At 48.1% G+C, this 21577-nt stretch overlaps 1 protein-coding gene across 1 annotated transcript in view; it reads left to right on the plus strand.

Annotated features, from left to right (window-relative positions):
- Positions 1-10952: 10952 nt before the first annotated feature.
- WNT2B (Wnt family member 2B) overlaps positions 10953-21577 on the plus strand; it is a 51097-nt gene continuing 40472 nt past the window's right edge. Inside the window, exon 1 of the mRNA XM_066622867.1 lies at positions 10953-10996. Coding sequence (XP_066478964.1) covers positions 10953-10996 — 44 coding nt within the window. The remainder of the gene's footprint in view (positions 10997-21577) is intronic.

The following is a 21577-nucleotide window of genomic DNA, read 5'->3' on the forward strand; positions in this document are numbered from 1 at the left end:
CTCATCAGAAGAAGCCCATCTGGCCAGGTCAAACCTTGAATCCTGAGTAGTGGTGGCAGCCACTGTACCATCAGCAGCTGTCTTAATTGGAAGGGACTTTCGGATCCAACTTGCTTCTCTAGGATAGTTCTTGTACATAAGGCAGTAATACTTCAGAGATTTCTGAATAGTTTTTCCTTGGATAATAAAAGTGTTATTTTACTACACCTGAATACTTTACTGTAAAGGATCAGGATAGTTAGCTGGCAACCTTCAGTCTCGAAAGACTCTGGTATTGCACTCTGAATGGTGGTTCTGGAACAGCGTCTAGTGTGATTGAAAAGGCCGATTCTGGAGTGACAATCCCTTCCACACTGGGAGCAAGTGCAGTCTGTCTCCCTGGCTATGGGCCTTCCTTCTTTGCCTCTTTGCCTCAGACTGTTGGCCAAGTGTCTCTTCAAACTGGAAGAGGCCATGCTGCACAGCCTGATTCCAAGCGGGCCGCTCAGAGGCCAAGGTTTCCCACCTGTTAAGGTCCACTCCTACGGCCTTCAGATCCCTCTTGCAGATGTCCTTGTATCGCAGCTGTGGTCTACCTGTAGGGCGCTTTCCCTGCACGAGTTCTCCATAGAGGAGATCCTTTGGGATCCGGCCATCATCCATTCTCACGACATGACCGAGCCAACGCAGGCGTCTCTGTTTCAGCAGTCCATACATGCTAGCGATTCCAGCTCGTTCCAGGACTGTGTTGTTTGGAACTTTGTCCTGCCAGGTGATGCCGAGGATGCATCGGAGGCAGCACATATGGAAAGCGTTCAGTTTCCTCTCCTGTTGTGAGCAAAGAGTCCATGACTCGCTGCAGTACAGAAGTGTACTCAGGATGCAAGCTCTGTAGACCTGGATCTTGGTATGTTCCGTCAGCCTCTTGTTGGACCAGACTCTCTTTGTGAGTCTGGAAAACGTGGTAGCTGCTTTACCAATGCGTTTGTTTAGTTCGGTATCGAGAGAAAGAGTGTCAGAGATTATTGAGCCAAGGTACAGCTTCCAGACTTTGAGCAATAAATGATGATCGATGAACTTCTTTTACAGACAAGGAGTTTTAGCATTTAAACCAGGGGTCTCCAAACCCTGACCTTGGGACCAGATGCGGCCCACGGCGAGCCTCTATCCGGCCTGTGGCCAGCCTCTTGTCCCCTGAAAGCCCCTGGCACACTTTGCCGAACATGACTGAAACTATGCTCTGTTTGCATCTGGAGGGTGTTCTAAGGGCCAGAGAGGTGGAATGATTGAGCCCATTCATTCATTCATTCACTCATGTAAGTTCCATCTCTAATTTATTTATTTTATTTATAAATTTTATATTTAAAAATTTTTTCCAGCCCTCAAAACCGTGCCAGACATTTGATGCAGCCCTCTGGCCAAAAAGTTTGGAGACCCTTGATCTAAACGGTTGCCTCTGATCTTATTCTAATGAAAGTCAGTAATGAGTTGTTCACCCTGTCTTTTTTGACAGCAATTTGAGAATTAGTATTAATATGTTCATCTATGATCTTTTTTTTCATGCCAAGTAAGCACAGATTCCCTTCACCTTGCGTGATTTGCCTTCCAGTCCTGTTTGTCATTGTCATATCTCCCTCTGGATTCTTGCTAGTTTCGCAGTGTCCTTCTTGAATTTCTATAGCCAGCAAAAAACAATCTTATGGGTCTTACCAGTGCTGGACAGAGTGACACTCAAGGGCTTCAATCCTACATGCTTGGAAGCAACTCTCATTGAATTCAGTGGGACTTACTTCTAGGTGACTGTGAATAGCATTAGACTGATACTACTCAGTGTTGGATACAATGTCCCTCCAAATACAACCTAACAACTGACCTGGGTGCCCAGGTATCATATAGGAGACAATTTATTGCCCACCATAGTATCCAAATACTTCTCAGTGATGTTACTCCTTGCCCCGCAAAACAAACAAACCTCAAATAATAATGAAATTAACTCATCCTTTTCAGATCTCAAGTTATTTTTTCACATCCCTTACCTTCAGTACACTGTACTCCCAAAGCAGCAATCAGACATGCAAAAAACAACTGAACAACAGATAATGCCCTCTCATACTATCACAATAGAGGTCATGGATCCTGCAACACTCTGTTTTGAAAGTTTCCACACTTGAGCCAAAGGCCCACTTTTTTCATAATCCACCATATGATGGGCAGCCCAATCTCAAACTCCTTGCTCAACTTTGCGGCTGCCAGAGCACATGCTGTATCTCTCAGGGGAGTTTCAGGCCCTGGAGGCCTCCTTGGGGTAAGAAAACATTTGTTCTCTTGCTCCAGGGTAAGACTGTTTGGACCTGCATCAGTTATTTAGCTGGCACAAGTCTGAGTGGATGTGAGTTGGGGAATCAAGGCCAGGAAAGGGGACCGGGTATTAATGGTACTGCTGCCACTGAAACCACCCCTTCTCTTGATCCACTCCACCCCATTTTGATCCACCCCACCTCCACTCCATTCCACCCACTCCTCTTCCAACCCTTTACTGACTTACCAGCACTGGTGGGTATCCTCAAGTTCCTGGCGCATGGACCTGGCCCTTTGCCACTTGATTGGTTATGGGCAAAACAATCCTAAACTGCCCCACAGCCCAGTGGGACAGCAGTGCTGAAATGGCCACTGCTGTATCCCAAGGGGCCAGGGCAGCTACCAGAGTCTCCTTGGGATCAGACAACGTTTGTTCCCTTACCCCAGATAAAGTCCTGAATGCCCCAATGTGTCTTCTCAGAGCTGCACCAGCTCTTGAGCTGGTACAGAACCAAGGAGGCCCATGTAGGGCTTCCTGGCTTGGGAGGGAGCATAGCATTTGGCAGCAGAGTCTGCTCCCATCCCCGCCCACCTTCCGGGCCCAATCCGCACCTCAGGCCACCCTCCGTCTGCCCAGTTTCACCCTCCACCACCCTCCCCCTGCCCCAAAAAGCCTTACGCTAGCTGGTAGGGCAACTTCCTGCTAGCTCCTGAGAGGAAGCATCTTCCCAATGCTAAGGCCCAGCACGGACAGGCATTGGACTTAGTGCCAGCTCAGTGTCGTTACCACCAGCGCTGGAGTGCCTTATGGCACTTTTGTGGCAGCAGTTGCTGGGGCAGCGTGGTGGCCACCAGTGCCACCCCGGTATAAGATAGGGGCCTTAATCTGGGATTGTCACTTTTTGTTCACTCGCTCATTGAATTAGGTTCAAATAATGACATCATCCATTCATTGTCAATCTGTAACATCCTTGTGCTTAAATACTAATATTTTCTAATCCAGTAAAAAAAAAAAAAAGTTAACTTTTGGGGGGGACCAGTGTACAACCGTGCATGTGTGAACTGTTGTCAATGTTACTATTTTTTTAAGAAGCACATGCCCAGATACAACAGATCACAACAGAAACAGGAGGGGTAAGAGGGAGAAGGTCAAGCTACTGTGGCCCCAAAATATGCTACATCCCATGCAGTGTGGATAGAGCATTGCAATTTGCATGCTATTGGAAGTGGAAACTCAACAGATGCTTGACACTACAAGGGAGCACACCTGGAAGAACAACACTGAATCTTTTGAAACTGATAGGCCAGATATCTTTGTCTCTAAATCCAAGACGAATTTCAGGTCAGTTTTGTTTTTCCCAAATGGAAACACCCATTGATTGACCTAACCCATGACACTGTGGAAGCATGCGACAATTGACCATTTCCTGCTTCCTCTTTTTTGACCAAAGCAAAGGCTACAAGGGCCTTGACTTTCTATTGTCAGAGCATCCCTAATGGAAGGCAGCTTCTGCATTTGCGTTTAACCTCAATGGGACATGAACTCCTTGCAAAAGAATAAAATAAACCAAAGTGGCATCAACACACACTGAATTTGGTTGGTCTTCTAACTTTTCTGGCTGATCGGATTACAAAGGCATCTTCTGAGATTGAGAAGTAACATATGAAAGATTGGAGAAGATTCCCTGGAGAAGATTCCCTATTGTGAAAGACCTAAACAAAAGAAATGGCATGAAATGTTCGCAGAAACTTCACCAACTTTATTTCACTGTCTATATAAAGCAGCAGCCACGCCAGGTCATAAATGGATGTCATGTTAAAGCACATGCCAGTTTTGTACGTACTTGGTTGTAGGCTTGAATGAATCTGAACATTCTGTAGAAGTACAAAAAATAATTAGCATTGAGGGGGAAAATTTCTCCCACACTCAACAAAAGCACCTTCTAAAGGGTGAAAAGCTGCCCACAGTTCTGCCTTCCATCTACTGAAATGAACAAGGGCATAGTCTGTGCATGGGTTCTAAGAGGAGAGACTGACAAAGGTGACTTCATATAAGTAAGCACCGAAATGCAGGCATGTATGGCGCAAAGGGCACGACATGCAAATACATGTAGTGAAACCCAGACAGGTTTCTTTCAAATGAAAAGCAGCCTTGGGAGATGTTGGGAGATGAGTGGAAGGGTGGGAAGGAGGTGCTTAATCCTTTCCCTACCAGTTTTTTTTCTGCTCAAAATAATTCCCCAGCCTGCTTTTCATCTCCTATTCCAAATGTGTTCTTGCAAATATACAAACAGAAGGTGAGCAGCTTGGGAGCATATATTTTTGTGCAGAAAAACTGTTGAAGGGGAGAAGTTTATGCAACGTTATGCAAACCCTCCCCCTGCCACTCCTCTATTCGAACTTGCAACTTCTTAGGGCTATTTGTTTTTTTTTAAGACTTCAAATACTGTGGGGGCTGTGTTGCATGTATCTCATATACATTTGTGCCTCAATCACTGCTGATTTGTTTTTCTGCACAAACGCATAAAGGGGAAAGTCGTGTGTTTCCCCCACCGCTTGAGATGTGCATCTCCAGATCTAAGTACAAAGCATGCATCTTCCCTTGTGGTAAAAGTGATGCATAAGTTTCTTACACATATGCTTTGGTGGGGGTCACAGCCACTCCACTAATGAGATGACCTGATCTGGCTCACATCCACAATGGGCTGGTGGAAGGAGGCTTTGGCAGACTTCAGCCACACTGACCCTGGTGGGGGGGCGGGGCTTTCACTAACTAGCTAGTGTAACCAAAATAGCACAATGCAGAGTTAATTTATTGAATTCTCTGCCATAGAATTTAAATTAGAGCGTAAGAAGAGTCACTTTAACTATCCAAGGGAAAGCTGATCTGAAATCTCTCATGGATTACTGTCTTACATACAAACCTAAGAAGAGCATCAGGTCAAGGGCCCTTCTAGTCCAGCTTCCTGTCTCTCACAGTGATGCCCACTAGATGCCTTACCCTGTTGCCACTCCCTTGCATCTGGCATTCAGAGTTAGGCTACCTCTAAAACCCAGAGCTTGCATGCAGTCATCATGACTTGCAACCTGTGATGGACCTTTCTTCCATAGATCTTCTGAATGGGCCAGTGTCACATGATATCTAGGTTCTATCCAGCACCTTGCACAATGGCAGCCTAAATAAATGTTCAGTGCTGCCATCACAGCACATCACAGCACAATGGAGCAGGTTAAAGCTTCAAACACAAATGCCCAGTCTCTAATCTATAAATAGCAGGTTTTTCCCTCCCAACACCTTCCCCATCCCTGGATTGTTTTATAAATAAGTTGTAACACAATCGTTTGGTTGGGCCTCAGACAAAAGAGCAGAGTCCCCCCCAAGCTTTTGCTGTGTAGCACTCGAAATCGGAGAAGGCTAATTGGATTATAAAGAAGCGTAGGGTCTCTGCTCTCAGTTTCTCCCTGGCCAAACAAAGTCATTATTTCATCTGAAACAATTGGACTAGGAAGGAAGCTGGAGATTTGGCAGAGGGAGAAGGCCAAGATGCCAGAATGCCTGCTGATCCCAAGGTTTGCGATCCTGCAAAATTAATTAGACGCACAGCAGAACGCTGCTGCTTGGAGGAAAGGTTGACTCTTAAGAAACACAGGCACCTGCTAGTGTCTGAAACACGTCAGGAAAAAAAGTACAAGTTTAACCAAAGTTTGCTGATGGTCTCCAAAAGCGGGGAATGCTTTGCGACTGCAATAATCACGAGACAGCAGTTTTGTTGAAAATGATAAGCTCTATTATGCAACAGCTAGCTCTTTTCCCTCTCACATAACACCAGAACAAGGGGACAGCCACTAAAGTTGAGCGTTGGGAGAGTTAGGACAGACAAAAGAAACTTTTTCATTACCCAGTGTGTAATTAGTCTGTGGAGCTCCTTGCCACGGGAAGTAGTGATGGCATCTTGCCTAGATGCCTTTAAGAGGGCATTGGACACATTTCTGGAGGAAAAGTTCATCATGGGTTACAAGCCATGGTAGGTACATGCAAGCTCCTGGTTTTAGAGGTAGGTTGCCTCTGATTGCCAGATGCAGGGGAGGGCACCAGGACCCAGGTTGTGTCTGTTGTCTTGTGTGCTCCCTGAAGCATTTGGTGGGCCATTGTAAGATACAGGAAGCTGGACTAGATTTCCACCGGAGCTCTTCTTATGTTCTTATTGCATCTCCCCAGTACACTTCCCTCAGAGTTACTGGAATTCTTCAGGTAGTGGCTCCAAGCTTCTGGTAGGTGGCTAGCAGTAGGAGGATGTGACATAAACACAAGATTGTGCACTCTGAGAAAAAACGGGGTGAGCGGCTTAGAGCGGCAGTTTTGTGTAAGGGGAGGCCGAAGCTCAGATTTTAAGTGGTGCCTAAATGAGTACCTCCTGGGACAGAGAGAGGCAGAAAGACAAGAGCAGTTGGCACCCAGCATAGGGACAGCAAAGGTGTATCATCAGGGGTCATTTTAAAACGAGGCTGCAGGTGGTGTGAATGGCAAGAGGTGAATTGGGTCAAGTGGCGTAGCTAAGGGGGTGCAGGGGGTAGCAGTTGCACTGGGCATCAAGCTTTAGGGGGAAACAAGCTGAGATTGACACTAGTGACCAAAATTATGAAAATTTTGGTATGTATGAATAATACCATCATGTTACATATCATTGGAAAGGTAATTTAATGTAGAATGCAATGCAACAAACCACACTGGAATATCTGTATTATATCAAACGTTATGGCCAATTAACCAGAAAATGAAAACACAACTGCCTTGTGGAACAAAAAGTGATTTGCTTAACTCCAAACTGACCTATGAGACTGATTGTTCTCAGTGCCAATGAGATATTATGATAGAGCATGGAACCAATAACCATTTATTTATTTACTTAATTAAATTTTATTTTGTCATGCAGGGGGGGCTACAAAATCATCTTTGACCCCCAGTAGCAGATATATGCCTTAGCTATGCCACTGACTAGGGGGAGGCAGCAGAGCAAGTGGGTGGTGAGCTGCTAGGTGGGGGAGGTGGGTGCCTCCCAATTTTCACTTTTTTAAAAGTCCAGGCTTGATATCACATCCTGTTGTGACATCACTTCCGGGGCAACATTTTGAACTTGGCACCAGGCTACATGATCAGTAGCTATGCCACTGATTGGGTCAGAGGGCAAGAGATGAATTGCAGCATGGCTCATGAGATGATGGGGAAGTAACATGGCATGAGACTAAGATTTTGTGCATGTGGGGGGGATGAAAGGGATTAAGGCTGCAATCCTACATACACTCTCCTGGGAATCTTACTGAACACTTACATCTGAGTAGACATGCCCAGAATTGTGTTCTAAAATAGTGATTGCCAAACATTTTTGTACCGGGACCCATCTTTTTAAATGGCACTCTATCAGGACCCACCTTGGTTTATCAGAGTTTCAAAAACGAGATCTAGAAAGAAATAATATTTTTTTTTATTTATAAGCAATAATAACCAGAAAAAAGACCCTCAAACATTTATCTCCCCATATTTACACATGCTTGCAAACTGCAGGAGCTGAGCTCTTTGCAGAGTAATTAGTAGCTACAGGATCTGATTTTTGAATAGCCTCAGGGCTTGAGACAGTTATCTGAAGTTTCCATGAACCTGTGACACCCACCAAAAATCAGGGTGCAGCCTGATGATTGTGATGTGGAAGATAAAATCATAATAAAAATCTCCCATAGTTGTTTTAAAAATTATATTAAATCAGTCATGGAAGAAAGTTCATTTGAACTGGAACCTCAGTAGTTAACCCTCTCCCCCTAGTCCATTTCCCCAGTCAAACTTCAATCCTGCCCCCCACCACAGTTGCTAGTTGTCCTGAAGCAAAACATACAGACACTAAAGGGCATGTAGTGCATGTTAATAATTATTAATATATTAATGCTGTGCAGGTAAGTATTTAGCTTTCTAAGGTCTGTACCTGTGTTGGATCCCTGGCAACCAGACACATTATTAAGATCCTACTACCATTGAAAATACAGTATCCTGCTTAATCTAGAAGAAGCTACTAGTGTTTTTCTTGGCAGCTGACAGTGGATGTTAAAGGAATGCACAGACAGAGTCTTGGGCAGAATTTACATGTGTATTGCGTTAAATAATTGCCTGATGACAGCAGCATCAAAACTCGCATGTAAGAAACAGCCAGATCAAAAAAGAAAGTTTTTTTTTCCTTTGTCATTGCCTAAAAGACTGTAATTTTCAATGGAGGCAATTCACATGTTCTGAGTGTTTGGGGGGGGGGGGCAGTCCAATCTGCACGTGACATGCATGTGTGAATCAGTCCCAGTGCATGTGGGCAGGATTTATGAAGACAAACAAGGAACTGCTTCCTTCTAAAACACTAAAGAAGATGGAAACTAGCAATAGAATGAAATACACAGTGTGTTTTTTTTACTACTTCTACTACTACATACACACACAAACCCACTCTAAAAATTAAAACTGCTCAGTTCTTTTCTATTAATTCGATCCTTAACCTTACCATGTATTCTAGAAACAGCGATTCATTGAATTTGGAGTTTGTTTAGAAACCAAAATAATGATTTGAGTAACTAATCAAATTTAAATTATTGCAGCAGATGCAAGCAATAACTGAAAAGAGAGTCTCTCTAGGAGTACAAAGGACTCTCTAGGACTCTCTAGGAGTACAAAGGACTGTGGACAAGTTTTCTCAGAAAATGGTCCCCTTAATGAATATGCATGTGTTTCATACTGGCCCTTCCTCAGATATTAAGCATATTCCAGTTTAAATTAGAATTGCTTTGCTGGATCGAACCAAATTCTGTGTAGTCTACCATACTGTTTTCAATAGTGGTGGGTAGATCTTTCCCTGTTGTTGATCCACAGAATCTGGTATTAAGAGATACAGTATACTATGTCTGAATGTGGAATTTTCATCTAGGTGTCATGTCTGAAAACTGGGATCCATTCATTGGGTTCTGGGTCCTGGAACAGACATACAGTTTTACAATAACCCTGCAAAGGATGGATTTATTTATTTTTCTCCATTTATGTTTGATAAGCCAAAATGATGAGATTTGTACATGGGAGATCCAGATTCCTGCCTGCATCCTGCCACTTGTGTTTCAGGATCACTGTGCAACCTTTCTTCTGTTAGCGCTGAGAACCAACAGTGAATATGACTGTTCCTCCCATTCCAGGAGCATTTATCCTGCTGAGCCAACTCGTACAATGGAGTTTACTCCCAGGAAAGTGTAAATAGGATTGCAGCCCAAGGCAAACCTCACACACAAAACATAGGGCACATTCCTAAACAGATTTACTCAGAAGTAAGTTCTATTTTGTTCAACGGGGCTTACTCTCAGGAAGTGTAGTTAGGATTGCAGCCATAGGCTCACAAACATAACATAGGCTGCAATCCAATCCACACTTACCTGGGAGTAAGCCCCATTGACTATAATGGGATTGACTTCTAAGAACAGCCCCACTGGATCAGGCCATAGGCCCATCTAGTCCAGCTTCCTGTATCTCGCAGCGGCCCACCAAATGCCCCAGGGAGCACACCAGATAACAAGAGACCTCATCCTGGTGCCCTCCCTTGCATCTGGCATTCTGACATAACCCATTCTGAGTAGACAGGCATAGGATTGGGCTCTAAGTGCCATTAAAGTTCATGAGGCTTACTCCCAGGTAAGTGTGGATATAGGACTGCAGCCTATGTTATGTTTGTGAGCCTGGGCATGTTTTGTGTGTTATGTCATGTTGGAGGAGGCATCCTGGAAACCAACTCCAGGGTTCACACATTACTGGCTCCACTTCTTTTCCAGTCTATGGGAGGGGAGGTTGGGGGGGGGGGTCTAATGTCAGGTGGTCCACCCCATGGGCAGCAGCCCCCCGGTGGTTCCTTCTTCTCCTTGGGAATGGGGGCTCACCTGAGCCCAGAGCTGAACGGCAGGAAGCAGGGGGCGCTAGGACCCTCTTGCCCAGCCCGGGAGGGGAGTGCAGCAGGGCTGCCTGTGATCCCTTCTGGCTCCGGCTCGCAGCAGCAGCAGGTGGTGCCTGGGAGGGACAAGGTGAGAGCTCGCAGCCAGCGGGCGGGGGGATAAAGCCAAGCCTGGAAGGGGGGAGGCGTCCCACTTGCTCGGCTGCGCTGATCCGGCCCCAGCCCCGTCCCGGAGCCGGGGAGTGTTGCCCAATGAGAGCCCACGGGAGGTGTCAGTCTGCCCCCGAGCCCAGCCCTCCGGCGTGTCATCCGCAGCCGATGCCTGCCGTCCATGGGGCTGCCTCGGAACCCGCTCCTTGCAGCAGCAGAGCAGCAGCATCTCTCCCGGGGAGCAGCAGCAGCAGCAGCCAGCCAAGCCCGCGACCGTCCGCCTGGGGCTCCCGCGTCCTTTGATCCGGCCGCCTCCAGGAGCCCTGCCCCGGGCAGAAGGCGAGCAGCCAGCGGCCGTCTGGGGGCGGAGTGGACGATCCTCGGCCAGGGGCGCCTGGAGCAGCGCGCTTCGGAGACTCCCGGCCGGCCCCTCGGAGGAAGGCAAGGATGCTCGGGCCCGGACGCCTGGCCAGCAGCGCGGCGAGGATCGCCTGGACGCCCCGGGGCAGCGGGCGGGCGGCAGAGGGCCGCCCGGCCCCCTCTCGCCTCTGGGGCCCTCTGGTCCTGATGCTGCTGACTCTCACACCCCGGGCGGCGGACTCCTCGTGGTGGTGAGTGGGGGGACCGGGCCGGGGGGGGCGGGCGCGCGGGCGAACCCAGAACCGTCCAACAAAAAGGCAGGGGGAGGCTCCCCACGCCCCGGACGTGGGGACAGGGCGAACCTTGGCCGTGGGGAGGCTGCCAGGGCTCGGCCGTGGAGCCTGTGGCTGGACCTGCGAGGCTGCCTCCCTCCAGACGTGACGCAGTTCGAGGGTAAGGGTGCTTCTGAACATGTACAGAGTGCTTTCGTCCCGGTCTGGAGAAGCAAGTGCAGCTCTACTCAGACGAGTGCTTTGAACGCCGGCGTGGCTCTTTCTAAGGAAGGATCCCCCACCAGTCAGCAGGCGGGGGATCCAGCCGCGCCAGGCCCTGTAGGTGATGGCTTTGCCAAGCGGAGATGGGTTGCGCTGGCTGCCCGACGGGCTCTGGGTTTTCTCTTCGCCGCGGTTTCAGCTTTCGGGGCCGGGGTACCTGCCTCCCTCCTCGGGACTTCTTGTCAAGGGAGGATCTAGGACGGAGAAGCGGCAGGGGCGCTGGGCTGCCGGAGAGCAGACAGGGTGGGCAGCGAAGGAGGGATCCTGGAGCTGCTGCGCTCCTTGGGAAAGCCGGGCAGGGAAGCCTAGAGGGCGGCACGGAGAGGCTGGCTCTGTCCCTTTGATGAGTGCTCATTACGGTGGCGATTGGGGAGAGGGGGGCTCCCTACTGCCCTGTTTGATTTTCCCTATCCTGCCAACTACGCCAGTTTGTCCCGTCCAAATACTCCAGCACTTTTGGGCTAATTAACACCCTCCTTTTCCAAGAGCAACAGCCGAGGTGTACAAAGGAAATGACCAGAACTCCTTATCAGTTGAGCAATTAACAAGAATTTATTGCTACAAAGACACACACTCCCTGCAAGTCCTCTTGTCCAGAGGCTTTCCCTCCCCAAAACTCCACTCAACTCAATGGGTAAAGATCTGAAGCCTCCAGTCCAATCCAGTCTCCAAAGCACAGTCCAGTCTTCCCAATCCAGTCTTCTGCATTAGAGTCCCTCCTCTCCAGCAGAGTGTCTCCTTCAGCAGGGTCCTGGCAGTCCCCTTCTTCCATAGATTGGGGTCAGGATAGCTCTGGCTCCTTCTGAAGCTGCCTTTTATCCTGCAGCCCCTTGTTAAGTCCAGATTCGGCTCAGGCGAGCCATCTCTTAGTCCATGTCCATTCAAAGTCCCCTCAAGGTCAAATGAAGCTCAGGTGTCCATCCAGGTCTCCACTGGCCTTGATTGATTACAGCTGTGGAGCCAGCCCTGCCCTTCCCAGAGCTGTCAAACAGCTGTCAAAACGTGGGATCACTGTCAACACCACATCATCCGCCTGATGATCTTCTGATCTTCCATTACACCTCCCCACTTCGTAATTCCCAGAGGTGACTCCTGGGTAGGTGCCCCCATCTCTTGCCAAACGGTGATCATGTTCCAAAAAAAGAAGGGCATGATCCAGACCAAGGTCACAAGCAGAGCCCGACCCTTGGCATGGGTGCTCAGGAAGAAGTTCCACCGTGTTCAGCGTGGCTCACTCCCGGGTCGAACTGCAGAGATTAATAGCATCCCATTTAGTTCAGTGGGAGAAGAATTCTGCTTTCACTGCGGGATTTCCTCCTCTGAAATCAGTGGGACTCGCCAGGGCTTAATTTGGGGGGGGGGGAATCCCAAGAGCGATCCCATGAACCTGTCAATCGTAGAGCACACTGTTCCCTGGTCTACTCAGTGAGTCGTATCGCGATCAAATCATTTGTTCAGCTCTTTCTCCACCTGGTCTACCTGGCTAGGGGCCCGATCCTGTCCACACTTTCCTGGGAGTAAGGCCCATTGATTATAATGGGATGTACTTCTGAGTAGACATGCATAGGATTGGGCTCACTCCCCCCCCCTCCCCTCTGCTACTATTTCCCTAGATAGCAAGATCGTCTGCGATGGGGTGAGGGAAAATAGATCCAGGCGGAGAGACGAATGGAATCACCCCAATGAGCAGATCCTTCCTATCTCTTGATCGGAGAGATCGGGACCTCGAAAGGGACGCTCTCGCCCATTTACTGGTTCTCCGCACGAAGTCGTTACGGATATTCTCAGGATTTCTTACGGTGCTTCTCACTCCCAACGGAGTTGTTCTGTCTTTTTCGGCCTAACCTAATCGAACCTCAATCCTGAGCACATCTACGCAGAAGTAAGCCCCATCATAGCCAATGGGGCTTACTCCCGGGAAAGTGGGGATAGGATTGGAGCCTTGGAGCCCGATCCTGGGTATGCAAGGCTACAATCCTAGCCACCTTTCCTGGGAGTAAGCCCCATTGGCTATGGTGGGACTTACTCCTGAGTAGACATGCGTAGGATTGGGCTCTAAGTTCCATGATAGTCAATGTGGATAGGACTGCAGCCTAAATTTCATCCATGTTGCCATCGATCTATTGATAGACAAGCTCTTGAGACAGTTTCTCTCCAGCTATTGGGGTGTCCTAGATTTTCAGCTCCGTTTTCCGACTGCCCCCGTCCATGCACCTCTCCTTGACGGGTTAGCCTTGGGGGGGGCAGGACTCGTTCCCCTCTGGTGAGCTCCTCGCTCGCGGTGTTGCCCACTGGCCCAGCGTTAAGGGCTGCCAAAGGCTGGGCTGGCCAGAGCTGGTCACTGATGCTGGCCAGGCGGACCTGAGCCTGTCTTCGACGGAGGGGCGGAAGATCCCGATGGGGTGGGAAAGCGGGGCAGGCCTCTTTCCCACTGGTGGGTCCGAATCCCACGGAGTGTCAGCCAACTCTCTCCAGCCTGTTCTGCTTAGCGCTGCTGCGGGCGGCATGGCTTGAGCATTGTTGCTCATGTAAACATGGCTTGAGCATTGTTGATGACAGAACCGCTTGAATGTAAAACTGTTTTTCTTGTCCATGCTCGGGAGTTAAACAAGAGCGACTCCTTAAGCGGCCACAGCTGTCAGTCTGCCCCGAGAAGCGGAGCGATAGCTATGGCTGTATCCATGCGGGAGCCAGAGAAGAGGCGTGGAGGCCGTTCACACGTGGTGGGCGTCCATCGCTTGTTATTGGGTTGCTGGCTTTGGCATGGGGGGTCTAGCTGCAAGCGATGAACGACGCCACACAGGCTTGGCCTCGCTACACGCCTTGGGCTGAGAGTCACGGAGGAGTGGTGGTTCCCCGTGTCATGCTACTCGCGTGAAGACTGCCACAGCATCAGAGCATGGCTGGCTGGCATGTGCGAATGGGCCCCGACGCCGCGGGCGAGTCCCATGATCAAAGCCTGCTCGGATCGCGACCAATCATCCCAAACACGCGGCTTCTCCGGGGAGTCCGTTCACACGTTCAGCTGCCCTTGATCGAAGGCACGATAAGTGGCGCGCGTGCCCTTTAGCTTTAAGAGGTACCGGGATTGAAAAGGGACAGAGGCACATTTTTTGGTGATAGTGGAAAGAAAGAAAGAAAGAAAGAAAGAAAGAAAGAAAGAAAGAAAGAAAGAAAGAAAGAAAGAAAACTGGATGATGGAAGGAGCAAAAAGAATCTGTTTGCCTGCTCCGAATAGCAGCAATATTTAGTAGGAAATACAAATGTAATGGGAGGAATGGAGGAAGTGACAAGGCGAAGGCAAAAGTCTCTTCCAAAACGAATATCAGCAACGATTAATCGGAGGTTTGATTCGACTCCAGTCACCCGTCCTCACTGATGAGGGAGGATCGATTTCATCGAACGTGGGGCGACTTGGTTGTGAGAAAGCCTCGCTGCTCTATGGGGCTGCATCCGTGTATCTCTTCACGCAAAGATTGGGGGGTGTGGGGGGTGAGAGAGAGAGAGATCTATAGAATCTATAGGATTTCTAGGATAGAAGATAGATATAGGATAGAGTCTAGGATTTCCTATTATAGGAAGGGCATTGGACTAGAGATGACTGTGTGGGTCACTTCTAATTCTGTGATCTCCCAGCAAACCCTCCACGGATCATCTACCTATGTGAGATTTCTGATTGAGAAACCCGCCTCTGAATTAAGCCATTTCCGCCCAACGTTGCATATACGCAACAGGGACCTGTGGGCCGGGCAGAAATGGGTCCTCAGCATTAGCATTAACCGATGCTTCTTAACTGTTGCCCAGCCCACAGGTGCACACGTTAGATTCCCTGTTGCGTCTGTGCAACGTTGGGCAGAAATGGCTTAACAAATAAAAGCCCTGAGCTGGTGCCACTCGCAGGAAGAGCGCTGGACTGAGGGCCAGATGGGATCGGACCCCTCGCTGAGGCCCAAGTATTGCTGAAAGGAGCAGGGACGGCAGGAGGAGAGGGGGTGGAGCGAGAACAGAAAAGCTGCCTCCCCTCCTCTCTTTTTTCCCTTGCTCTGCTCATTTCTTCCCCAGAGGGTCGTGCATTTTGTTTGACGATGTGAAACGCGATCTGTGGGGAGCCTGAGGTCCCCACCCTCTGCTGCATGTCTTCTCAGAAGCCGCTCCCATTATAGTCAGTGGGCTTCACTCCCAGGAAAGTGTGGACAGGACTGCAGCCTCAGTGTGGACCGTGCAAACCTAGGAGCGTGGTGATCTGCCCGCCCGCCTCATCCTTGCCACGCAGTGGGATTTACTCCCGAGTAAACCCGCCCAAGATCGTGGAGGGGTGTCATGCGAGATGGAGCCTCGTTCACACGCGCCCTAGTGGGTGCCGTGGCTCTCAGACGAGCTCACGGGTCTCTGCTCCACCCGCATCCCCCCCCCCCAAACAGAGGATCTTAGGAGGTTTCCTCTCCGTGGGGCCTCATCCTGCCGCTAAACTGAAGGCACTCTCAGCATCTGGACTTCAGAAGTTCTTATCGCTGGAACCGCAGTTCAGAATCAGTCCCTAACGCCCCCCCCCCACCTCCAGCACCTCAGAAAAGGGGGGCCAGGCAAATGTCCCCAGGAGAGTGCTCAGCTCTGGGGTTTCAGAATGAATGGACAGCTTCAGATCAGTCAGTTCAACTGCAGAGGAAAGGTGTGTGGCTCCCTGGAGAGAGAGAGAGAGAGAGAGAGAGCCCAATCCTATGCCTGTCTACTCAGAAGTAAGTCCCACTATAGTCCATAGGGCTTTCTCCCAGGAAAGTGTGGACAGGATTGCAGCCAGAGTCCTTGGCTGGGAAAATCCCTTGACTGAATAAAAAAAACATTACCTGTGAAGAAGATAATAAGAGCCCTAATATGGGGATTGGGGACATCTGTTTTCTGAACATTGCTTCTTGGATACATTGATTTGACTGGAGAGTGGTGGTCACTGCCCTCCCTGGCAGAGGCTGCAGTGATTCCTGGTCCATTTATGGTGACCTCTGACCCACACCTGCTGTGTCTTTCTTTATTCACTACATTTGGGTCCCACCTGTCTGCCTGACAGCAGGCAGTGAAGGGGGCTGACAAAGAGACACAATTAGAAGCACACCAGACATAGATCTTTTAAAAAGCAAGGTGAGGAAAAAGCTCTGGAAGGACAATAGTGGAAAAGTGTACACATAACTGCTGTTTCTTCAGAGGTTCTACAATTGGGGGGTGGGGCGAGTAAGAAGTGTACTATCTAGCACCAGGGCCATGTGCATCAGGTGCATTTGGTGGGGTGCGGGGCACTACATCTTCTCACCTGGACAGCAGAGCAGCCTGCATCTCCTGGCTCTCACTAGAGAGAGAGAGTTATGGAGGGTTTGCTGGGGGATCATGGAATCATAGAATTGGATGTGATCCACACTGTAAGCAGAATGTGCCTGCTTACACCCAAGGAGGCTCTCCTTACGTCTGAGAAAGCAGGTGTAAGGAGAGCCTCCTTGGGTGTAAGCAGGCAGGGCAGCTATGTAGCTTTTACATGGACTACAATGGGGCAGTTCTGCCTCACCAGTCACCCCTGTACCGCATGTCCCTGATCTCTTGTCCAATGCCCTGCTTATAGCATGAATTTCTCCTAGAGCATCTCCAGCAGGTGCCTGTCAAGCCTCTGCTTGAAGATCTCCAGGGAGGAAAAATCCACTACCTCCCTCTGCAGTCTGTTCTACCGTAGAACCTCCCCATGGAAAATGTTGATGGAAAATGTCCACTTCCTGGGTCTTTTGTATGTCTTTTTCTGTCAATGCCTGATTTGTCGTGGGCCTAAGAATGAGAAGTCAATCAGGAAGGAGAAATTGGTGATGATGGGTTTGAGGAATTGATAATGTACCTGGTGAAGGTTCAAGAGCGACCCAATGAATAGTTTATGTATAATGTACAAGAATGAAGCATTGTATGAGTAAAAGCACCATGTATATTATACCACCCACTGCATTGCTTGACTTTCCAATGGAATCTTTCTAGTTGGACTTGTCCAGCTGAACTGTGTTGAGCAGTGAGCATAAAATATAGTGCAGTTGTGTGAGTCTGTGGCCACCCGTTCATGCACTGGAGCATACATCTCATTGGGCTATTTGAAACAAAGCAAAAAAATGGCACTATCATGGCATAGCATCCAGCCTGCCACTCCAAGGCCACAAACTACTTCCTGCATTAATATAAAAATGGGATGGACAAGTAATGTGCAATGGTGGCAGAAAGAGAATATTCCATAATTACTTAATTGTGGTTAAGGTACCCCCAAAGGGTCCTGCAGGCCCACTCCCATGTTTTACATAAATGGAGTGGCATCACTAGGGGGATGCAGGGGTGTAGACTGCACCAGGTGATGCACTCAGGGGGGTGTCACTAGCCAAAATTGTGAAAACTTGGTATTTTTGAATAATACCATCATGTTATATATCATACGATATGGAATTTCATGCAGAATGCAATGAAACACACCGTGTTTAAATATCTGTATTCTATCAAAAGGCATGGACAAATAACCAGTAAAGGAAAACACTACTGCTTTATGTAACAAGAAGTGGATTTCTTTAAGCCCTTTCTGCCCAACATTGCATATATGCAACAGGGACCTGTGGGCCGGGCAAAAATGGGTTAACTCAAAACAGACCAATGCTAGTTATTGTTCAGAGAGCTAATGAGGTGCTATTATGATGAAGCAGGGAACCAATGAGGTGTTAGTATGAGTCAGCTCTCATTTCTATGTATCAGAGCCAATACTAGAACTCTTATTCAGTTATGCGTCAACAAATCGGCCACTGATTTTGGGGGGCTACTGAGTGACCTGTACTGTTTTATATTTTTTTAAAAAAATTAATGGAGGTTACACCAACCCTAGTGATGCCACTGTGTTTAGGTTGTGTGCGTGATATTGTAATTTATTCTGCATTGTCTGGTATGGGAGGAGTTCCATCACAGGGGTGATGCAATGAGCTGTCGCAATGGGTGACTCAAACCCTAGTGACACCTCTGCATAAATGTCTGCATAAGTGTACATGAAAACTTCTGCATAAAAATTTAGTTTCCATCTACACTGCTTATTCTTTAGTTACACTTGAATTATTTCATTCATTCATTCATTCAGTTTTACCCTGCTATGCTCCTGAAAGGGCACCCAAAGCAGCTGAAAATAAACTACGAAAATACATCAAATGTAGACAATAAAAAAATATTGATACAAAATAAATGTTATAAAATTACACATCAAAACATTAAAGACACGCAGAGCCCAGTCCTATCCAATTTTCCAGGGCCAGTGCAGCAATCCCAGTGGGGTGTGTGCTGCTTCCTGCAGTGGTGAGACAGTCAGATAGGTCTCCTCAAGGCATAGGAACATTTGTTCCCTTATGTCAGAGCTGCATTGCAGCTGCACCGGAGCTGGAAATTTGGATAGGATTGGGCTCCCAGCCAGCAGCAAACTGTATAACAAGAAATTAGAAGAGACCAAAACACCTAATATACAAATGCACAGTAAAAACCACCAATAAAATAAGCAGATAACAAACTAAAAACCACCATACTGAAATCAGATGGCTTCTTGGGAAGAAATGTTCATAAGCCTCACTGAAAGATGGAGCGGTTGTTAAACCAAAGGGGAAGGGATTGCATAAAACGTGTGTCACTGCTGAGAAGGCTGTATTTCTAATCACCACCCCTCTAACTTCTGTTAACTGACAGCTCCATCCAAAAGGACCCTCTCCGATGACCAGAGTTCAAACCGGATTATACTTCATTGCAGCTGTTCTCAAACTGTGGGTTGAGGCCCACCAGTGGGTTGTAACCTGATTTTTGGTGGGTCATAAATCTGACAAACTGATAGCTGACAAGGGAAATGTATTGAGCCCTAGGGAAACCAAAATGGAGCAGTATGTGTGTGTTTACATGCCTTGGTCCACTTCAAAGGGAGGCTGAGGGGAACGCAATGCCATCAGAATCAGTGGCGTTCCCACATAATGTTAAGTTTTGCAGGTGCCTCAGTGCGCTATGTAAGTGCCCCCTCCCCATTTTGGAGCCATTCCGGGCAGTGAGAGTAACATGGAGGTGTCTCCTCCATCTGTGGCAGACTTGCCATTAAATCAGAGGGGCAAATGCACTAAGCACGGAGAATCACATGCCTCTAGGACCGCGCAGAAGCCTCTTCGAGGCTTCTGACCCGGTCAGAAACTGTGCTTTCCACCAGGGGAATGCCCAGTGGGTGGGGTACCAGCAATATTGGCTGGAATGGTAGCCCAGGTCTACTTAGCAGGTAGACCTGGGCTCCAAGTCCAGATGGGAGTCCAGGTCTACTTGCCTAGCGAAGCTCAGCCACGGAGGCCATAAAGTTCAACCAGGAGCCCAGATCTACCTGCCAAGCAAACTCCCACAGAGGCCACAAGTTAAACAGGGAGCTCAGGTCTACTTGGCAGATAGATCTGGGCTCCAAGTCTAGGCAGGAGAGGAGGTCTGCCTGCCCAGCAAACCTTGGCCACAGAGGTCAAAGTTCAACCAGGAGCCCAGGTCTATCCACCTGGTTGACCTGGGCTCTGGAGTTGGTAGTGCTCATGCCCCTCCCCCCAAACCCAAATGCTGGATTCACCCCTGGCCCTTGGTGCAAGACATTAACATGGATTCTGTACTTTGATCCTAAATTTGCAATCTCCATTTACAAGTGTTCTATCTTTAGTGCTCCTTCCGTCAACTGGTATATTCAGTGCTTGGCCAAAGAGAGAAGTTCTTGGCTTGCTGAGAGAAGAATCGAGGTGGTCCCTTATTGTCAAGTATGAGATTCCAAAAAAAGGTTTTCATAGTAATTGATGTTTGTCAACGAAAAGGCAGTATGACTGATATTGCACTGTTAACAGCGGGTGGTTGATTCAGATTGCCCACATTCCTGGAGAGATTTATGATCTTCAGGCTGATGATTTATACAATCATTTACAATTTTCAAGAAATGCTGATCATTTTCTCCAATCAACGTTCAAAGCCGAGGCATGGAAAGTACCAGGTGCTACTCTCACTGTGCATGACAAGGAAATATCAGTCAAATGCTTCTTCTAAACACCAGCCAATATGAATTTTCAGTGACGTCAGAGACAGCACAAATTGCTTCATGATTCCCCTCTCCCTCCCCTAGGAATGGCTGGAACTCCAGCATGGAGGTTTGCAAATGGATGTGTGTATAAGAAAACTTGTAACTCTAAATAAATGTTATTTACTCTACAACAGAAGCTTGGTTTAAAGAAACAAAACAGAACTGTGGCAGATGGACTCCATAAGGTGCTTGCAGCATTAGCTGTGGGGAGCTCTCTCGTTCTTGTGGTTTTGGTTTGGGAACTTCACAACCGTTTGAATGCTGTGATCCTCAAAGAGGAGAGAGTGGCCTATGTAGAGAAGTAATTCCATGCCCAACAAATACTTACTGATGAAAATCCAGAGACTCCAAAGATATTAAGTTGGAATCTCTAACTCAGCAGCCGTACTCCAATTATGAAAGGGCTCTGAATGAAGTGGACAACCTCTACCCCAAACCTCTCCAAAGCCATGAATGCTTCTCTGTTTAAAAACCATAGCTAAGGGGGATAGTCAGGGCCCACATTTTGTGTAAAGCCTGCCACGTTTTATATATCCAATGACCATATATTCAATGGTCATATGAAATTATGATCCAGTGGAGCAGTGAAGGGGCCCAAAAGAAACTTTGTACCTCCTGATAAAACTCCTCTCAGAGGCCCTGGAAATAGTGCAGAAAGAGAACCAGATCCCTCTGCCCCACACTCAATGTTGTTTGTAACAGTTGTGTAGCTAGAGGGGGTGCAAAAGCACTAAGTTTTGCAGGGAGCCTCACTGCAGCGTGCAAGCGTCCCCTGCCCTTCAGAGCCACTTCAAGCAGTGGGAGCAAAATGGAGGCATGCCTCCCTTTTGCTCTCACCACCCAGAATGAATCAGAAGAGGAGGGGCCACTTGCATGCTGTGGTGAGACTCCCTGCAAAACTTAATGCTTTGCATGCCCTCCTGCTATGCCACTGGTTTGTATGAATGCAACTGATGTTAACTTTTAGGATCTGACTGGTAGAACATTTTTCCGTTTGTTGAAAGGAAGCATTCTAGTGGGTAAACAACTGGACTAGCCTGATACACTTATTATGAAAATGCATTTATAAATGAAATAATTCACAGTGTGCTACTCATTAAGAGAGTCCCAAATGTGCTTCCGGAAGTGGCCAGACCACCGCAGCCCTCCTAATGGGTTGGGCC

The sequence above is a fragment of the Tiliqua scincoides genome, chromosome 4, assembly GCF_035046505.1.
Source record: "Tiliqua scincoides isolate rTilSci1 chromosome 4, rTilSci1.hap2, whole genome shotgun sequence".
In the NCBI taxonomy this organism is placed as follows: Eukaryota; Metazoa; Chordata; class Lepidosauria; order Squamata; family Scincidae; genus Tiliqua; species Tiliqua scincoides.